At 41.8% G+C, this 18,626-nt stretch overlaps 1 protein-coding gene across 1 annotated transcript; it reads right to left on the bottom strand.

The window, feature by feature from the left end:
- Window positions 1–6,403: 6,403 nt before the first annotated feature.
- On the bottom strand, window positions 6,404–16,982 carry LOC135472626 (uncharacterized). Its single transcript, XM_064752224.1, has 4 exons — window positions 16,973–16,982; window positions 15,821–15,937; window positions 14,229–14,319; window positions 6,404–10,541 (listed from the first exon to the last, which is right to left on the bottom strand). Exons 1-4 carry the CDS (start codon window positions 16,977–16,979, stop codon window positions 10,322–10,324), a joined length of 435 nt encoding a protein of 144 aa, XP_064608294.1. The 5' UTR covers window positions 16,980–16,982; the 3' UTR covers window positions 6,404–10,321.
- Between the last annotated feature and the right edge of the window lie 1,644 nt (window positions 16,983–18,626).

Raw genomic sequence — 18,626 nt, 5'->3', positions numbered from 1 at the left:
AGTACCATGTAACCACATGACACAGGTCAGAAGCTGCACAGAACTGTGGATGTGAACCACACAGTATCATGTAGCCACATGACACCGGTCAGAAGCTGCTCAGGACTGTGGATGTGAACCACGCAGTACCATGTAGCCACATGACACCGGTCAGAAGCTGCTTAGAACTGTGGATGTAAACCACACAGTACTATGTAGGCACATCACACCGGTCAGAAGCTGCTTAGAACTGTGGATGTGAACCACACAGTATCATGTAGCCACATGACACCGGTCAGAAGCTGCTTAGGACTGTGGATGTGAACCACATAGTACCATGTAGCCACATGACACCTGTCAGATGCTGCTTAGGACTGTGGATGTGAACCACACAGTACCATTTAGCCACATGACACCGGTCAGAAGCTGCACAGGACTGTGGATGTGAACCACACAGTACCATGTAGCCACATGAGACTGGTCAGAAGCTGCTCAGCACTGTGGATGTGAACCACCCAGTACCGTGTAGCCACATGACACCGGTCAGAAGCTGCTTAGGACTGTGGATGTGAACCACACAGTACCATGTAGCCACATGACACCGGTCAGAAGCTGCTTAGAACTGTGGATGTGAACCACACAGTATTGTGTAGCCACATAACACCGGTTAGAAGCTGCTCAGCACTGTGGATGTGAACCACCCAGTACCGTGTAGCCACATGACACCGGTCAGAAGCTGCTCTGGACTGTGGATGTGAACCACACAGTATCATGTAGCCACATGACACCGGTCAGAAGCTGCTTAGGACTGTGGATGTGAACCACATAGTACCATGTAGCCACATGACACCTGTCAGATGCTGCTTAGGACTGTGGATGTGAACCACACAGTACCATTTAGCCACATGACACCGGTCAGAAGCTGCACAGGACTGTGGATGTGAACCACACAGTACCATGTAGCCACATGAGACTGGTCAGAAGCTGCTCAGCACTGTGGATGTGAACCACCCAGTACCGTGTAGCCACATGACACCGGTCAGAAGCTGCTTAGGACTGTGGATGTGAACCACACAGTACCATGTAGCCACATGACACCGGTCAGAAGCTGCTTAGAACTGTGGATGTGAACCACACAGTATTGTGTAGCCACATAACACCGGTTAGAAGCTGCTCAGCACTGTGGATGTGAACCACCCAGTACCGTGTAGCCACATGACACCGGTCAGAAGCTGCTCTGGACTGTGGATGTGAACCACACATTACCGCATAGCTACATGACACCTGTCAGAAGCTGCTTAGGACTGTGGATGTGAACCACCCAGTACCGTGTAGCCACATGACACCGGTCAGAAGCTGCTTAGGACTGTGGATGTGAACCATGCAGTACCGTGTAGCCACATGACACTGGTCAGAAGCTGCTCTGCACTGTGGATGTGAACCATGCAGCACTGTTGAGCCACATGACACTGGTCAGAAGCTGCTTAGGACTGTGGATGTGAACCACGCAGCACCGTGTAGCCACATGACACCGGTCAATAGCTGCTCAGGACTTTGGATCTGAACCACGCAATACCATGTAGCCACATGACATTGGTCAGAAGCTGCTCAGGACTTTGGATCTGAACCACGCAGTACCGTGTAGCCACATGACATCGGTCAGAAGCTGCTTAGGACTGTGGATGTGAACCACACAGTACCATGTAGCCACATGACACCGGTCAGAAGCTGCTTAGAACTGTGGATGTGAACCACACAGTACCGTGTAGCCACATGACACCGGTCAGAAGCTGCTCAGGACTGTGGATGTGAACCACACAGTATCGTGTAGCCATATGACACAGGTCAGAAGCTGCTCAAGACTGTGGATGTGAACCACGCAGTACCGTGTAGCCACATGACACCCTTTCAGAAGCTGCTTAGGACTGTGGATGTGAACCACCCAGTACCGTGTAGCCACATGACACCGGTCAGAAGCTGCTCAGGACTGTGGATGTGAACCACGCAGCACCGTGTAGCCACATGACACCGGTCAGAAGCTGCTCAGGACTTTGGATCTGAACCACGCAGTACCGTGTAGCCACATGACATCGGTCAGAAGCTGCTTAGGACTGTGGATGTAAACCACAGAGTACCATGTAGCCACATGACACCAGTCAGAAGCTGCACAGGACTGTGGGTGTGAACCACACAGTACCATGTAGCCACATGACACCAGTCAGAAGCTGCACAGGACTGTGGGTGTGAACCAAGCAGAATGGTGTAGCCACCTGACACTGGTCAGAAGCTGCACAGAACTGTGGATCTGAACCACACAGTACTGTGTAGCCACATGACACCGGTCAAAAGCTGCTTAGGACTGTGGATGTGAACCATGCAGTACCATGTAGCCACATGACACCGGTCAGAAGCTGCTTAGGACTGTGGATGTGAACCACACAGTACCCTGTGGCCACATGACACCGGTCAGAAGCTTCTCAGGACTGTCTTCACGAACCATACAATATCATATAGCAGCCACATGACACGGGTCTGAAGCTGCGTAGGACTGTGTTTTATGAACCACACAGTATCATGTAGCAACCACATGACACGGATCCGAAGCTGCATAGGACTGTGCCTTTCTGATAGTATCATGTAGCAGCCACATGACACGGATCCAAAACTGCTTAGAACTGTGTCTCAATGAACTGTACAGTATCATGTAGCAACCATGTGACATGGGTCAGAAGCTGCTTAGAACTGTGTCTTAATGAACTATACAGTATCATGTAGCAGCAACATAGTACTGCTTTGTAGTGCATATACCCGAAGATTTAAATTTGTGTGGTACCATGCTATGCCCTTTCTGATGGTACAGTGCCAGTACAGTTCCGTATGGTGAATATTTTGCTATGTAGAAGGGTCTGAGCCTGTATCCACTAATTAGGGATATATGCGTATCTTGCAATGCTTGTCAAAATGATGGCTTATGGTCAAACACTGGAACTATCATATACATGGAGCTCCAGGTATCCTGTCGCATGAAACCTTCAGGTAAATCATCTAACTGGATTTTTGTATTCAATCAAATGTAAAATGGCAGCTACTTAATTGTTGGCTACAACATTTTAGGTAACTGAGATGGAAGTGGTTCAGGTGTATTGCATTACTGGTGTTTTGCAACTCAAGTGTCTGGTGAAGATAAGAACAAAAAGTTCGGAAAATAGTTGTGAAATTGTGAAATGACTATCCATTCTTGATAAAAGTTAATATTATTCTAACCTTTTTGCATGCCACTTGTCACTGAGAAAAACATTGTCTAGTTGAAGTATTTATTACATGTTATGATGGTTTTAAAATAATGCAGGATTGTTACGACTTTGTCAGATATGACATGTAAGACAATAGCTTCTGTCCAGACTGCTTGTATTGTAAGGGTTATCTCCCTTGGCATGCTGTGCGGATTATTGTTTTGGTTTTTTTTTTTTTTTTGCATTTTGTAGGAAGATATAATGTATTTTGTTAACCACCTAAGAATGTGGTTTTTATAAAAAAGAAAGGAAAAGGGAAATAAATACATACATATAGAAAAACATTGTTGTTTGTGTAGTTGTCGTCAACTCTCCTTTTTTCTGGCATCCTGAACTTAGTGCAAACCTGGGGAATAGTTTATACCACTTAGTCATCTTGGTGGACGGATATTGTCATAGTCGAGTGTACTGCTGAAAAATCTCGAAAATTAAGTCAAATTTGTTGATTAGAGTAGGAATCCATCAACATTATTGGACAATAGGTCTATCTTACGGAGCTATACCCCTTTGTGTAAATATTTCATTTCATGATGTCAGTGGACTCGCCAGAGTGTCACCCAGGCAGAAAAAGTCAGTCTGATTGACCTTTGACTTCTTCTGACCGTTCTTATTTGATCAATCCTTCAGTACATCCCGCCCATTCTCTTGTTGCGCCCAACCAGTCAGTGGACATCATTTCCCAATAGTACTCGTGGTCAATGAAAGTTGTATTTTTTGTGATGCCGCTTGGAAATTTTGTTCTCGAAAACAACGGTGTGTGCTATACAGGTTAGTCTGTGTTTTAACTCAACACAACGTTGTATCTCAGGTATAATTCCCCTCAATCATGCATGGTATAACCTCTCATTAAAATATTTCCACAGGTTGACTTACTGAACCAAATTTTGCCTCTCTGAGGAAGGGGCTCATAGAATTTAATTAATCGAGTATAAACTAGTATAAACGCAATAAAATGTAAACAAATTAACATATTGAACACCTACTTGTGGGCCCCCGCTGGTCCAAACATTTAAATAATGACACACTTGGACTGCATGTAAGAATTTTGCATTTAAGGACTTCGGCTGCATGTAAGCACATCGACTGGCGGGGTTGGAAGTTCGAATCCAGCTCTCGCTGCTTCAACAGTGGCGTTATGTTAGGTTTCTTAGCATCATTCTTTATTATGTCATGCTAGGAGCAGTGAACTACCACTACGAGCAAAACAATGCAGAAACATTGACATATTACGAAAAAAAAAAAACAACAAAGAGTACACCGCATGGACCGACTTGGTTTAGGCGGGAAATGTGTACATGCATTAATTAGATCCCACTAAAACTGGATTTATTAGAACTTCATTCAGTGAATATCGCCACAATATAGCTAAAAGGTTGCCGAAGCGGCGTTAAGTCATATTCACTCGGTCATTAATAACGTTAATAGCAATAAAGCTTACATCTGCAATGTCGCACTTAAGAACCGATGGTACATCTTACCTGGGCTTGTAGTTTTACTAAAACCACAACTGTTCGTCTCACGCCAACATTACAAGGAAGACCGATTCAATTTTGAAAAGTTGAATTATATTGGATTGGAAAGCAATATATTGAAGCATCTAGCATATAGTGTGTTGTGAGATCGTGTGTGTTGTTTGACAATTTCAATCAAGGTCACAAGTTATTACAACAAAAACTAGTATTGTAAGTATATCAGAAGTCATTATTCTTAATTTTACAATGAGTACAGTTACAAGGTATGGAAGGTGTGTCCAGAATCTCAAGCACTCTGCTTCATAACTCTGTCTAAATCTACTCAATCCGGGCCTAGAGATCGTATAGGCCCGTATATTCATCGTATTGGAATAGATCGCCATGTTGTACGTTTACATATGAACATTTGCAATCAAAGCACAACTCGAATCCACATTGTAATGTACGACTGTGAGCTAGCATGATATACCTTTTGGATATGCTGATTTAATCCGTTCACCTAGAACATTCCTGTCGTCTTTTGACTAAAAAATCTTCGCTAAACCCCAAGCATGCATACATATAGCACATTCCTTTCGTCTTTCCATTGTCATTGAAAACTGTCGTCTGCTTCTCTTGGCATGAATCCATCCAAAAATCTTACTTTGTGTACTTACTTAGTTTGTCTTGAAAGTTGTTTTGCAAATCGGTCTTGTAATTTTTACCGAAACGCTCATTGTGGTTGACGGCTGGTATATGAATGTTATAAAGATTCATACATGTGGCATATTCATCCTCATTTGTCACCAACGTCATTCATCCATCGTAATGCATCCAATTAATATTCCATCCGACATTTCTTGGAAATACATATTTCGTACCGGTATCTCCCGGCATGCAATCCTCCAACGCCATCCAAACCGTCCATGTCCCACATTTCCTTCAATTTCATCCATCTAACAATGTCGCTTTCTTTCTTAAGCTGGCTAAATTTTGGCAAGTCTGCTGGAGATTAAGCCAGTTACGCTGGCTAATTTTCTATATAGTCTCCGATCTTTAAAGACTATAATGTCAAAACTGTTTTAAATCAAAATTTTCAATTTATTCCAAGCTTCAAACAATAAGTATCAGTATAGATGGTGCGTAACTCTCTCTTTCCTGTAATCATTTAGCTGGAATGCTTCATAATGCATAGGCTAACAGGTATCTGCAAAGGTTTGAAAGGCTGATGTTAGAGAGTCCGCCTTGAAGTGAGATATATGCAACAGAAAAGAAATACATGTAGGGCATATATGTGCCTGAACTTAAGGTGGGAATGACAAATCTTTTCACCATTACAAGCAGGGTCTGTATTTCGGTGGCCTTATGGTTAGAGCATCCGTTTCGAAGTTGGCAGCTAGAGCTGTAATCAAAACCGGTTCTTGTCAAACCAAGCACTTAAAAAAGGTACTTGCCGCTGTCTCGCTTGGCGTTCAGCACTGAGAGGGTATGAGCAAGGTAAGATGATTGGTCAGTATAATTTTACTGGGTGTCTCCGGTGTGATGCTTCAGTGATGGCATGGACAGGCCCTACCACAAGAAGACAGTATATGTAGATATACCTAATAATTCCTCGTCGCCATATAACTGAAAAAAGGGAGGGGGGGGGGGGGGGGAGAAAATAACAAGAGAAGATTTCTATTTGTCAAAAAGATATTTTATTAGCAAAACTCATTTATATTAAATTCTTTCAGCAAGGGAATTCAGTTACACGAAATCGTGACACCCTACAGCAATATTATGGTTGCGGAGTTCTTTTATATTACATACAACATTTACCTTCATGCATGGTTTGTTTTATACACGTATACGAAGAGCTTAGCAAATGTGATGGACATATATAAAGGTACAATGTGATCAGAAATGAATCACTGGTATACTGGTGATGTTTAGACTACATGTTCTAGCGTTCCCTGCCTTGTGCTTACAAATGATGGTACCTGTATAGAAGATAGGGCATGGTAATACTGATGATACGTACAGAGTACAAATATATTCTCCTATAACACTTGAATTTGCCAATGTTTTGTATACAAAAGTCATAAGGAAAAAGTCATGAGGAGTATCAGTGCATATATCATTATCATATAATGGATTATGAAGCTGATTTTGTCAAACAGCGATTGTAATGTTCCGACCACTTTGAATATTCTTTTTTTAAAAGTTCGCTAAGCAGTATAACATAGTGCTGCATACAAGTGCTGTGAAAAATACAACAAAGGTCCGCGAGTTGGGCCGCGAGTGCGTCAATTCCGAAACTGTAAAACTAAGCGCAAATTCGCAATAAGAGGCGACAGCCCGCAAAAAGTTGAGGTCATCGTGCACCCAGGACCCTCATTACGTGAATGGCCGGTGTTAAAAGACAAGATGTTAAAAATTAGCCCGGCCAACCGACTGATAAAACGACAGAGCTACTTGTATAGTGATGCTTGTCGCTGCTAACATACACCAGATTCATCCACAACCTGCTTAACAAAGGTTTTGGCGTGCGCTGTCTTCGTCTACATGTAATACAGAATGTCTGGTGCTATCAACCTAACACACGTTCTCTATACAGCCCTATACACAGAAGTGCACTACAGTCAAAGTGGATCTACCTGCAGCTGTATCAAGTGGTTTAATTTATTTATTTGATTGGTGTTTTAAGTCATACTCAAGAATATTTCACTTATACGACGGCGGCCAGCATTATGGTGAGTGGAAACCGGTCAACTGGTTGAAGGCAGTGTTACCATTCACACCACGTGTAGTGATATTACCACATACGTGTTTAATAGATCTGTCAGTCTCTTTCAATCATCAGGGGATAACCTGTCAATCCATTCCGACACAAAATCATTCAATTCCTTTGTGATTCAGTTTACTTCCTTGCCACACGTCATGCTTATTTGAATTCCCATCAGCTGAGCTAAGATTACCCCAGAGCTGGCGAACATGTATGGTTAGTCCTGGTATGTAGCAGTGATAACAAGCCTCTTGATAGAGTCTCAGAATACATATGCGCAGAACGCTTTTTCACTTCGTAATTTCGTATATCACAACTTTAGTTGAGCACACTTTTGTCTTTTGTTAGCAAGACGTAAGTCCATGTAATCAACGACGCAAAGGTGTTAAAATGGGCTTACGAAAGTGTATGGAAGTTAAGTCTAAAGTCACTTCCAAATTAAGGTGTAACCAAATTCCACAGAATTGGCCATGGGCTCTTAAGGCCCCATAAAGATTCCTGTTCGCCTTTGAAATCCAGTTAAGTATATAACGGTGCTCCGAAGAAGTATTTACTTAATAATTTACAAATAATGCAGCTAATAATTGATAAAAGGATTCATCAATCCACCGATATTGTCACAATAACCATTTTACCATGAAGGGATCTGGATACACAAGTAAGCACATATATGTAGGTATGCCTTCCATACAGGTGTATGATCGTCACATTCAGACTGAGATCGTGATGACGAAGACTTGTAAAGTTAAAAATCTCGGGAAGATGCGCGGGAGACTAGCAGAGAGGAATTGCAAGAAACATTATATTCCTGGATCCTGGCAAGCATTCAAAGAACATAAATACTCATGATCCACCATGTATGGTACACAAAGGCATCCATTAAACTGTGTATATATGTTACATTGGGAAATATGAAGCCACATTAAAAATGACAAAGCAAACGACCATTTTAAAAAAACATAAATTACAGGCTACACACAAAGAATACTCACTGTTCCAAAATATTATCTGAAATAAAAAACACGTATTTTTCACAACAAAAACGATCAGTATGAAAATAGTTTCCTATTAAATATCCGGATGGTTATTGTACGCGTGCAGGCGTATACTAGTATGCACTGCTTAGGACGCTTTGCATACACACACCCAAGTGACTTTATCATGTAAAATAGCCTGGCAACCTCTAGCCATGGCAATTTATATGAACCTGTTTATTTATCTTTGACATTTACCTTCAAAAGTCGTATTCGTTTCTGTCGAGGTTTGGTAAAATTTTTTATACATGCAACATTTACCTGGTCTGTGGTGTCGACTTTTCACCTTGAGTCCGAGCTATGGTATTATCTACGTCAACAGATTTTCCGCCTAAACTGAATACATCTCTGGCGGCACTGCCCACAAGAAAGGTCGTCTGAGGTTCCCTGATTAGCTTTATTTATTATTTCACCTAAGGACAAAAGAATTTTCCCCTGCCGGTTCACTGTTTTGTTAAAATAACATACATCTCAATATATAGTAGACGGTCGCTTCACTAAGCCAGCCTTTGTCATGTACAATTCGCAGGAGCCAATAGGCGACCCGAAATATATGGCACCATTCCTTCTCTCTATGCAAACTGAATACCTTGTATTAATCCAGCATATCAGTTAATGTGCTCTATGCTCTTTGGCTGCATTCGCTGTGGCCACCAAGATATCCTTATTGGCAATTTCACGCCGTCTGTGAATAGGGTATCTGTTTATCGTAGACGTCTGGTGAACCGGTATTACGAGTTGATCACAGGTCAACGATCTGGGCTCTCGACGCCCACTCGCTAATCCACCTGACTTAGCACAGGGTCATCCGGGGTAGAACCCCTGCATCCTACAGGCATAAGGCCGTATACAATAAACGAGTATAATCAACTGTTCTACCGAGAGGGTTACAGCCATATTTTTCCGCATGGCCGTATGGCATCAACGTGTGTGCCACGAGAGGGTATCTGGACAGCCGCAATGTGTCTTCCGGGCTACGACCAAGACAGAGCAAACCAGCGACAGGCCATTCCACCTAAAGCTGTATAGTCAATGTATCCGTGATATACGTACAATGTAATATTGACTGTTACTATATTCATCTCTTTGATTATTGGTGACATGAATTCCGTCCGCTAAAAAGCAACTTCTCCGCCTCATGACTACCCGCATCACTGTCGCCACATTAGTTCCGAGTAACACGGGCACACACTCCACCTTTTCTTGAAACTATTCCCACCGACCGGCGACGTGTGGATATCGGATCCTGAGACACACAATATCTCTTCTGGTGCATGCACTTTCCACACGCCACCATTTTCCGGTTTTCGTCATTTGTTCTTTACAGAAAGGTGATGGTCAACGACCACCGAGCTGCGTCTGGGGAAAATGGGATCTTCTGGAAAACCACTCTGTAACAGAGACACTGTGTATGTTGGCAATAGGCCCTAATTTCCAGTGGGTACCCTAAGGCTTCGGCCAGTGTCCTCTCCACGTCTCCCTGATGATCGTCAATATCAACTCCAGATACTGCCTTTCAGAGTTGATCTGTGAGCTTTTAGATCATTGGCTCTCAAAATCATATTAAAATATGAACACCTGGATTATGCTGCGTTTTTTTCTCTTTGTTCTATTCCAAAGGTGTGCTTTACGAATTATCCACTCGACCACCCTTGGAAACACCCGAGTATACCTCGTCGTCTTTTTTTTAAAAGTGTGTTCAACACATTTATCATCTTCCAGGATGTATTTATTATTCATGGACTGCTTTTCTCAATCATGAGACCTGTTAATCCAGAGTTATTTCCGATGCCAAGCGTCTCAGTTGTACACAGCAACTTCATCATCACTGTCATACTCATAGAGATCAGACTGCATCAGGCGATCCTTTTTGGCTGTATTATTTTGTTGTTTGAGAGAGGTATAGTCTCTGTTTTGAACAGGAAGGTCGGAAGGCTCGGCAAGGTCTACATAAACGCCCGCGTTGCGAGTCGAAGACATATGCACTTGGACCGACCTGTTGTACTCGGCAGCTTGGGCCCTGATGTGAAACAAAACATTGAATTATTGATTAAAGCCTTACTGGTATTAATGAACTATAGGGGGTGAGCTAGCTCATCACTGGAATGCAACGACGATCTAGCAAAGGCAATTGTTCTCTAGAGCTTGATTCCAAGGATACTTATTTTTTTCTTTTCATGAACAATGATTGTTAGAACAGAGGTGAAGAACAATGATTGACAGAACACTGGTGAAGAACAGTGACTGGCAGAACAGAGGTGACGGACAATGATTGCCAGAACACAGGCGAAGAACAATGACTGACAGAACACTGATGAAGAGCAATGATTGACAAAATACTGGTGAAGAACAATGATTTACAGAACACTGGTAAATAACAATGATTGACAGAACACTGGTGAAGAACAGTGACTGGCAAAACAAAGGTGACGGACAATGATTGCCAGAACACAGGCGAAGAACAATGACTGACAGAACACTGATGAAGAGCAATGATTGACAAAATACTGGTGAAGAACAATGATTTACAGAACACTGGTAAAGAACAATGATTGACGGAACACTGGTGAAGAACAGTGACTGGCAAAACAAAGGTGACGGACAACGATTGCCAGAACACAGGTGAAGAGCAATGATTGACAGAACACTGGTGAAGAACAATGACTGACAGAACACTGGTGAAGAACAATGATTGACGGAACACTGGTAAAGAACAGTGACTGGCAGAACAAAGGTGACGGACAATGATTGCCAGAATATAAGCGAAGAACAATGACTGACAGAACACTGGCGAAGAGTAATGATTTACAGAACACTGACTGACAGAACACTGGCGAAGAACAATGACTGACAGAGCACTGGTGAAGAGCAATGATTGACAGAACACTGATTGACAGAACACTGGTGAAAAACAGTGACTGGCAGAACAGAGGTGAAAGCTAATGATTACCTGACTACAGGTGAAGAACAATGACTGACAGAACGCTGTTGAAGAGCAATGATTGACAGAACACTGCTGAAGAACAATGATTGACAGAACACTGGTGAAGAACAGTGACAGGCAAAACAGAGGTGACGGACAATGATTGACAGAACACCGAAGAACAGTGACTGGCAGAACACTGGTGAAGGACAGTGACTGACAGAACACTGGTGAAGGACAGTAACTTGCAGAACAGAGGTGAGGAACAGTAACTGGCAGAACAGAGGTGAAGAACAATGATTGACAGGACAGAGGTGAAGAACAATGATTGACAGAGCACTGATAAAGAACAATGATTGCCAGAACAGAGGTGACGGACAAAGATTGTCAGAACAGACGTGATGAACAGTGACTTACAGAACACTGGTGAAGAACAATGGTTGACAGAACAGAGGTGAAGAACAATGATTGACAGAACAGAGGTGATGAACAATGATTGACAGAGCACTGATAAAGAACAATGATTGCCAGAACAGAGGTGACGGACAAAGATTGTCAGAACAGACGTGATGAACAGTGACTTACAGAACACTGGTGAAGAACAATGGTTGACAGAACAGAGGTGAAGAACAATGATTGACAGAACAGAGGTGATGAACAATGATTGACAGAGCACTAATAAAGAACAATGATTGCCAGAACAGAGGTGACGGACAAAGATTGTCAGAACAGACGTGATGAACAGTGACTTACAGAACACTGGTGAAGAACAATGGTTGACAGAACAGAGGTGAAGAACAATGATTGACAGAACAGAGGTGATGAACAATGATTGACAGAACAGAGGTGATGAACAATGATTGACAGAGCACTGATAAAGAACAATGATTGCCAGAACAGAGGTGAAGGACAAAGATTGTCAGAACACAGGTGAATGTCATGATTGCCTGAACACATGTGAAGGAAAGTAATTGACAGAACACAGGTGAAGAACAATGATTGCCAGAATGGAGGTGAAAGACAGTGATTGACAGAACACTGGTGAAGGTCAATGATTACCTGAACACAGGTGATGGACAATGATTGACAGAAGTATGATGAAGAGCAATGATTGACAGAACACTGGTGAAGGACAATGGTTGTAAGTGATTGACAGAACACTGGTGAAGAACACTGACTGACAGAAAACTGGTGAAAGATGATTGCAAGACCACAGGTGAAAGACAATAATTGCCAGACCACAGGTGAAAGACCAGAGGTGAAGAACAATGATTGGCAGAACCCCAGTGAAGAACAGTGACTGACAGAACACTGGTGAAGGAAAATGATTGTCTGAATACTGGTGAAGAGCACTGATTGACAGAACAGAGGTGAAGAACTATGATTGACAGAACAGAGGTGAAGAACAACGATTGACAGAGCACTGATAAAGAACAATGATTGCCAGAACAGAGGTGACGGACAAAGATTGTCAGAACACAGGTGAATAACAATGATTACGTGAACACAGGTGAATGACAATGGTTGGCTGACCACTGGTGAAGAAAAGTGAATGACAGAACACTGGTGAAGAACAATGATTGATAGGACAGAGGTGAAGGTCAATGACTGGCAGAACACAGGTGAAGAACAAATAATGACAGAACACTGGTGAATGACAATGATTACCCGAACACAGGTGAAGGACAAAGATTGCCAGAACACAGGTGAAGGACAAAGACTGCCAGAACACACGTGAAGGACAATGATTGCCAGAACTTTGATGCAGGACATTGATTCCTAGAAAACTGGTCAAGGACAACTATCCTGGAAACGTGTCTTTAAGGAAAATGCTTCCAAAAAGGCATATTCAAGGAAATGATACCCAGAAACCCACGTTATAGGACAAAAATTCCCAGAAACCCGTGTTTTAGGACAAATATTCCCAGAAAACTATGTCCGAAGACAAAGATTCCCAGGAAACTACGTTCCAAGAATCCTATGCTGCTACTCTAGTCTCCCTTAAGGGCCATGTTCAAAGATTCTCTGAAACTTGTCCATGGATATAGAGGTGTAGAACAATGATTCTCACATGCACGTGTTAAATGACAAGATTATTAGAAACTTGAGGAACACTGGTTCTCTTAACACATTTTCATGGACAATTATCCCAGAAACACATGCTTAAGGACAACCATTCCCAGAATCAAGTTTTTATGTACAATAGTCCTCCGAAATCCAACACCTCTTTTGTCCAATCAGGATAATTCCAAGAAATATGCATCCAAGGAAAATCGTGCCCTGAAACCAGACTAGAGACAATTATTCAATTCTTATATGCAGTTCTTCGATTTCATTGGGTGTAAAAGGACTGGGCCTTTGGCTGCATTATGTAGTATGTATAGATGAACGGAACTGGAATATAACCAAACGCTGTGATTCTCCTTGTATTTGCTCGTACTTTTCATTTCATATTATTCATAGTCATGGAATAGAGTCACATTGTTTGCTGGGAAGGATTCCTTGATAGCCTAAAGCACATACAATCAAGACGTATTACGTTTAGTACACACAACACTATTAGGTGTACAGAAGTGGCGTCTATGTATGACGGGGCTGTGAGCATACGTAATTCGCCACAGAGAATGTGGCAATAAGACGGGCGATAGTGGAAAATGTCTGCCTCTTTATATGAAGTGAAGTACCATTTATTTTTTTTATCTACGATACTTTTATCCATTGATTTAATTGCTGTTTTTGAAACAGAAGATACAACATGATTCGCGACGTTGCCAACATACATACCTCTTGTAGCGTATCAGAAGGTACAAGGCTCCTCCCAAAATAACACCTCCGAGCAGTACTCCGAAAATCGCACCTATAATGGCGCCTGCTCCTTAAAAATAAAAGGAACCATTAACATTAGCATATCGACGCAAACTGAAATTAAATGTGCTGTAGGAACTAAAGCCGAGCCATTAGTTATCTGGAGTGTGCGAAGCAGACTTTCCAATGCTGACGATTTGTCGCAGAGTTTTGTTTTGCGGCTCTGCCAGTTAAAGCTACTCTAGTCTCCCTTAAGGGCTGATAACTGGTGATAAACTGCTCGTTATAGTTCGGCGCTGAAATCACGGGGGATTCCATCGACTTTAGACTCCCCTAGTACAACCATTAAGGATCAGAGCCATCTCTATGGGGCCCGACTGACACACGTGGCAGTTTGGCTTATCCCTGTTACCACAGTTCGGTCAATAAAATGTTATCTCTGCGGGAACCCAACATCGATCACACATACATCGTCCTGAATCCAGATGCAGCTTATACTGATCTTAGTGGCAAGACAAGGTCGAATTAATACCTATTACACCGTCTGTAAATGTTTCATCCTCATCCCAGGGCTCACACATTACCCTATCTGGACAGTCGCCCAGTACCCTTGAACTATGTACCTCACATAACTTAGACGATAGAGTGTATATAGAGGAAGGTCAATCAATCAATAGCTATAACCACATCTGTTGACAACAATTCGTCCTCCAGTCACCACTCTATATGGATAAGTTACCTACTGACTCTTCACCTATTCAGTGCAACTAATACCATAAACCTCACACATGTATCATGCATGCGTTACATGTGCAAATATTTTTACTTCGGAAGAAACTGTTCTTACTGTTTCCTCCTTTGGCACCAACAAAAATTCACATATACTTGTTTGATGAGGGCAGTGTGTTGTACTGAGACGGCCATTTCTCTTAGTGGTAAGTTGCTGGCGTTAATTTTACCGGTGGCAAATTGCTGGCGTCATATTTCCTGGTGGCAAATTGCTGGTGCTATTTTTCCTAGTGCCAAAATGCTGGCGCCATTTTTCTTAACGCCAAATTGCTGGCGTCATTTTTCCTACTAGCAGATTGGTGTCGACATTTCCTTGCGCCCAACTGCTGACGCCATTTCCCTGTGCCAAAGTACTCGTAGAAACGCTCTTGATGCCAGATTTGTAGCGTCATATATCTGGGGTAAAATTACAACAGAAGCACCAACAGCTTTGGCACGTTTGGTACTCGGCACCTAAGCACTTAACTGTGCCTGTTTATGGTGTCAAGTCTGCGTTTAGAGGTATAAATATACTACTATACTATATAAATATGATTCGACAAGGCGCAATGAGACAATCCTAAAGTAATGAGTGACAGGTAAACCAAAATTAAAATCAGGGAAGCTCTACCGGTATATGCTCTGTAAGCAACATTAGCTTTGTTTTCTGACCTTGTCCTAAATCAGAGACTATCAAATAGGCTTTTGTTCAGTTCAAAGATCAAAATGTTTTCATCGCATGGCTAATTTAATGTGGCCTTTACTTATAGCATTTAACTGTACGTGTGCAAGACAGGTCTTACCTGCCCCTTGTCCGTCACCAGAGGGAGCCTCTGTGATTTGTATGGTGTTATTTGCAGAAACAGTAGTTGTGTTAGTTAAAAAATCCGCCACAGTGGTAGAGATGTTGGCATTTTCCGCTAAAAAAGAAAACAGAGAGACACAAACATTGTTATTCTGATGCCAACAAATACCGTATATCCTGTATACACATCAGGGAATTTCTCTTGAATAAAACTGATTTATACTTTGCTTAGTGTGATTTATAGGTTATAATCTTTTAGGTCCATGAGACGTAAAACCCAAAGCATACATATATGCCATGAAACGTGAACCCCAAAGCATACATATATACCATGAGACGTGAACCCCAAAGCATACATATATACCATGAGACGTGAACCCCAAAGCATGCATATATACCATGAAACATAAAACCCAAAGCACACATATATACCATGGGCCTAAACCCCTAGCACGCATGTATACTATGAGAGGTAAACCCCAAAGCACACATATATAACATAAGACGTAAACCCCAAAGCATACATGCATGCCATGAGAAGTAAAACCCAAAGCATACATGTACACCATGAGATATAAAAAGCAAAGCACACATGTGTACCATGAGACGTAAAACGCAAAGCATACATATATACCATGAGACGTAAAACGCAAAGCATACATGTATACTATGAGAGGTAAAACGCAAGGCTTATATGTATACCATGAGAGGTAAAACCCAAAGCATACATGTGTACCATGAGACCTAAAACCCAAAGCATACATATCAAACGTTCCTACACGCATAAGACGTAAAACCCAAAGCATACATGTATGCCATGAGACGTAAAACCTAAAGCATACATGTGCACCATGAAACGTAAAACGCAAAGCATACATGTATACCATGAGACGTAAAACGCAAGGCATATACATTTATGTATACCATGAGACGTAAAACCCAAAGCATACATGTGTACCATGAGACGTAAAACGCAAAGCATACATGTATACCATGAAGTGAAGCACGGCATGCTGACCTTTCCGATGGTGGTTAACCTGTTCTACTAATTGGGCGACATATGGAGATATGTTTAACCTTTCATTACATGGTATTGTGCATTCGCTATATTATAAATATACAAAATACACGTAGCCATAATTTAACTCACCAGCCATTGTAGTTTAGGCTATACAGCGTGGGGTACACCTAGCAATGTACCAAATGTGAAACTCAGTCTGTGTCAAACGTTCCACTCGTTTAAAGTTATCTGATCCGAAATACGATATAATAGTGTAATTCATTTAACCTCACAGGAAGCGACACTCCATTTGTGGAACATGATATCTGATATCCTGGAACTCTTCGCAGCGAATATATACGCGACATGCGTCATACATTATATAAAGGATTAGTCAGAAATTTGTACGAAAATTTTGATATCGGTTTTAGTTGATGGTTTATTTTACTTTTATGACTTTCCGAATATAAGCTTCATTAACATTGTCCACGAATGTCTTTCACTTCCTGGAGATATTCTCCTAATGTATTCGATCGCTCAATTGTGCCATGCCTTAAATGAATTGTTTCTTCTCTCTCCCAAAACCCCTAATTTCGTAATCTAAGAAAACTTCGAGACTTCAAGCTCCTACTGGGTTTTTCCATGGTAACTACTGACAACGTCTCGTGGGCTGTGTATGATATGCATGTATATAACACAGTATCATATGATATATAATACACGTAATTAGTAACTTTGTATACCTAAGAGAAAACGTCAGGGTATACATCAATTAAGAAGGTAGAGAAGTTTAACCTGTTACGGCTCTTATAGGAAAGATCTAAAACATTACCACAAAAAGTTCACAGTTTCTCGAAACGTTCAGTTCCTACCTAGATTATCACATCACATCAAACGTTTGGACATTTCCGGCGCGATCTACTGTAAACATAATCTTAAAATCTTCCATTTACATGTGGGTGTCAACAAAATACTCATATTTCCTCAAGGAATTTCCCGTCAGTACCAGGCCTTTGTTACAGACGCGGAAGTATCTGGTGATTGACAATAAGTTAGGTAATCAATATTTCACTCGCCCACCACCTGGTGAAGATAGTTCCGCCTCGAAACCGTCAGAGCCCCGTTGGTGAGAATATCATGAGCAACAGCTGTAGCTCCTTATAACGGCTTATAAATAAAGACAAGTCGTGCGAGTGTTGATGTCAGCGCGCAGAAATGTTTACGTAACCAGGTGTAGCCTAGAAAAAGTTTTACATCAGTTTACATCCACACAATGCATGCACATGGGTCATCCTGTTGCTGCAGGTAAAAACACCCCAATGTATAATTTGGCCTAATTAATTAACTTGTCCAGCGTGTGGTTATGTAACTGCCGCAGAGGCACTGCTGCGTGATGAAAGCGGGTTCATTAAGCCTGCATAGCTTTATGGGATCAGCCGGTTTTTTTTTTTTTTTTTTTTTTTTTGGTGTTCGAACACAGTTGAACACTGGTTTTTAATTCTTGATGGGGTATTTTTATACCACGCCCGAGGCAATCCTGTGACTGAAATCTGTACTGTGGAAATCGTGCAAATTTGTGTCATGGCCTACATGGTCATTAACATGTAAAACCGCACTGAATCTACCCGGAAGTAACATGCAGAGCAATGCACAGTTACACTATTTTTTTTTTTTTTTGTAATTCTGAATCATTTCCCAATTATTATGAGCTTGTTATATATAACGGTTCCGTTAATTGCCTGTTTTCCTCGGGAACAAAAGATCACATTTTCATGCTGCGCGGAGGCGAAAAAAGATGTGATGT

Source organism: Liolophura sinensis, chromosome 8 (assembly GCF_032854445.1).
Source record: "Liolophura sinensis isolate JHLJ2023 chromosome 8, CUHK_Ljap_v2, whole genome shotgun sequence".
NCBI classification, from domain to species: Eukaryota; Metazoa; Mollusca; class Polyplacophora; order Chitonida; family Chitonidae; genus Liolophura; species Liolophura sinensis.
Note: the sequence above shows the minus strand (reverse complement) of the source record. Positions and strands in the feature narration are given on the sequence as shown.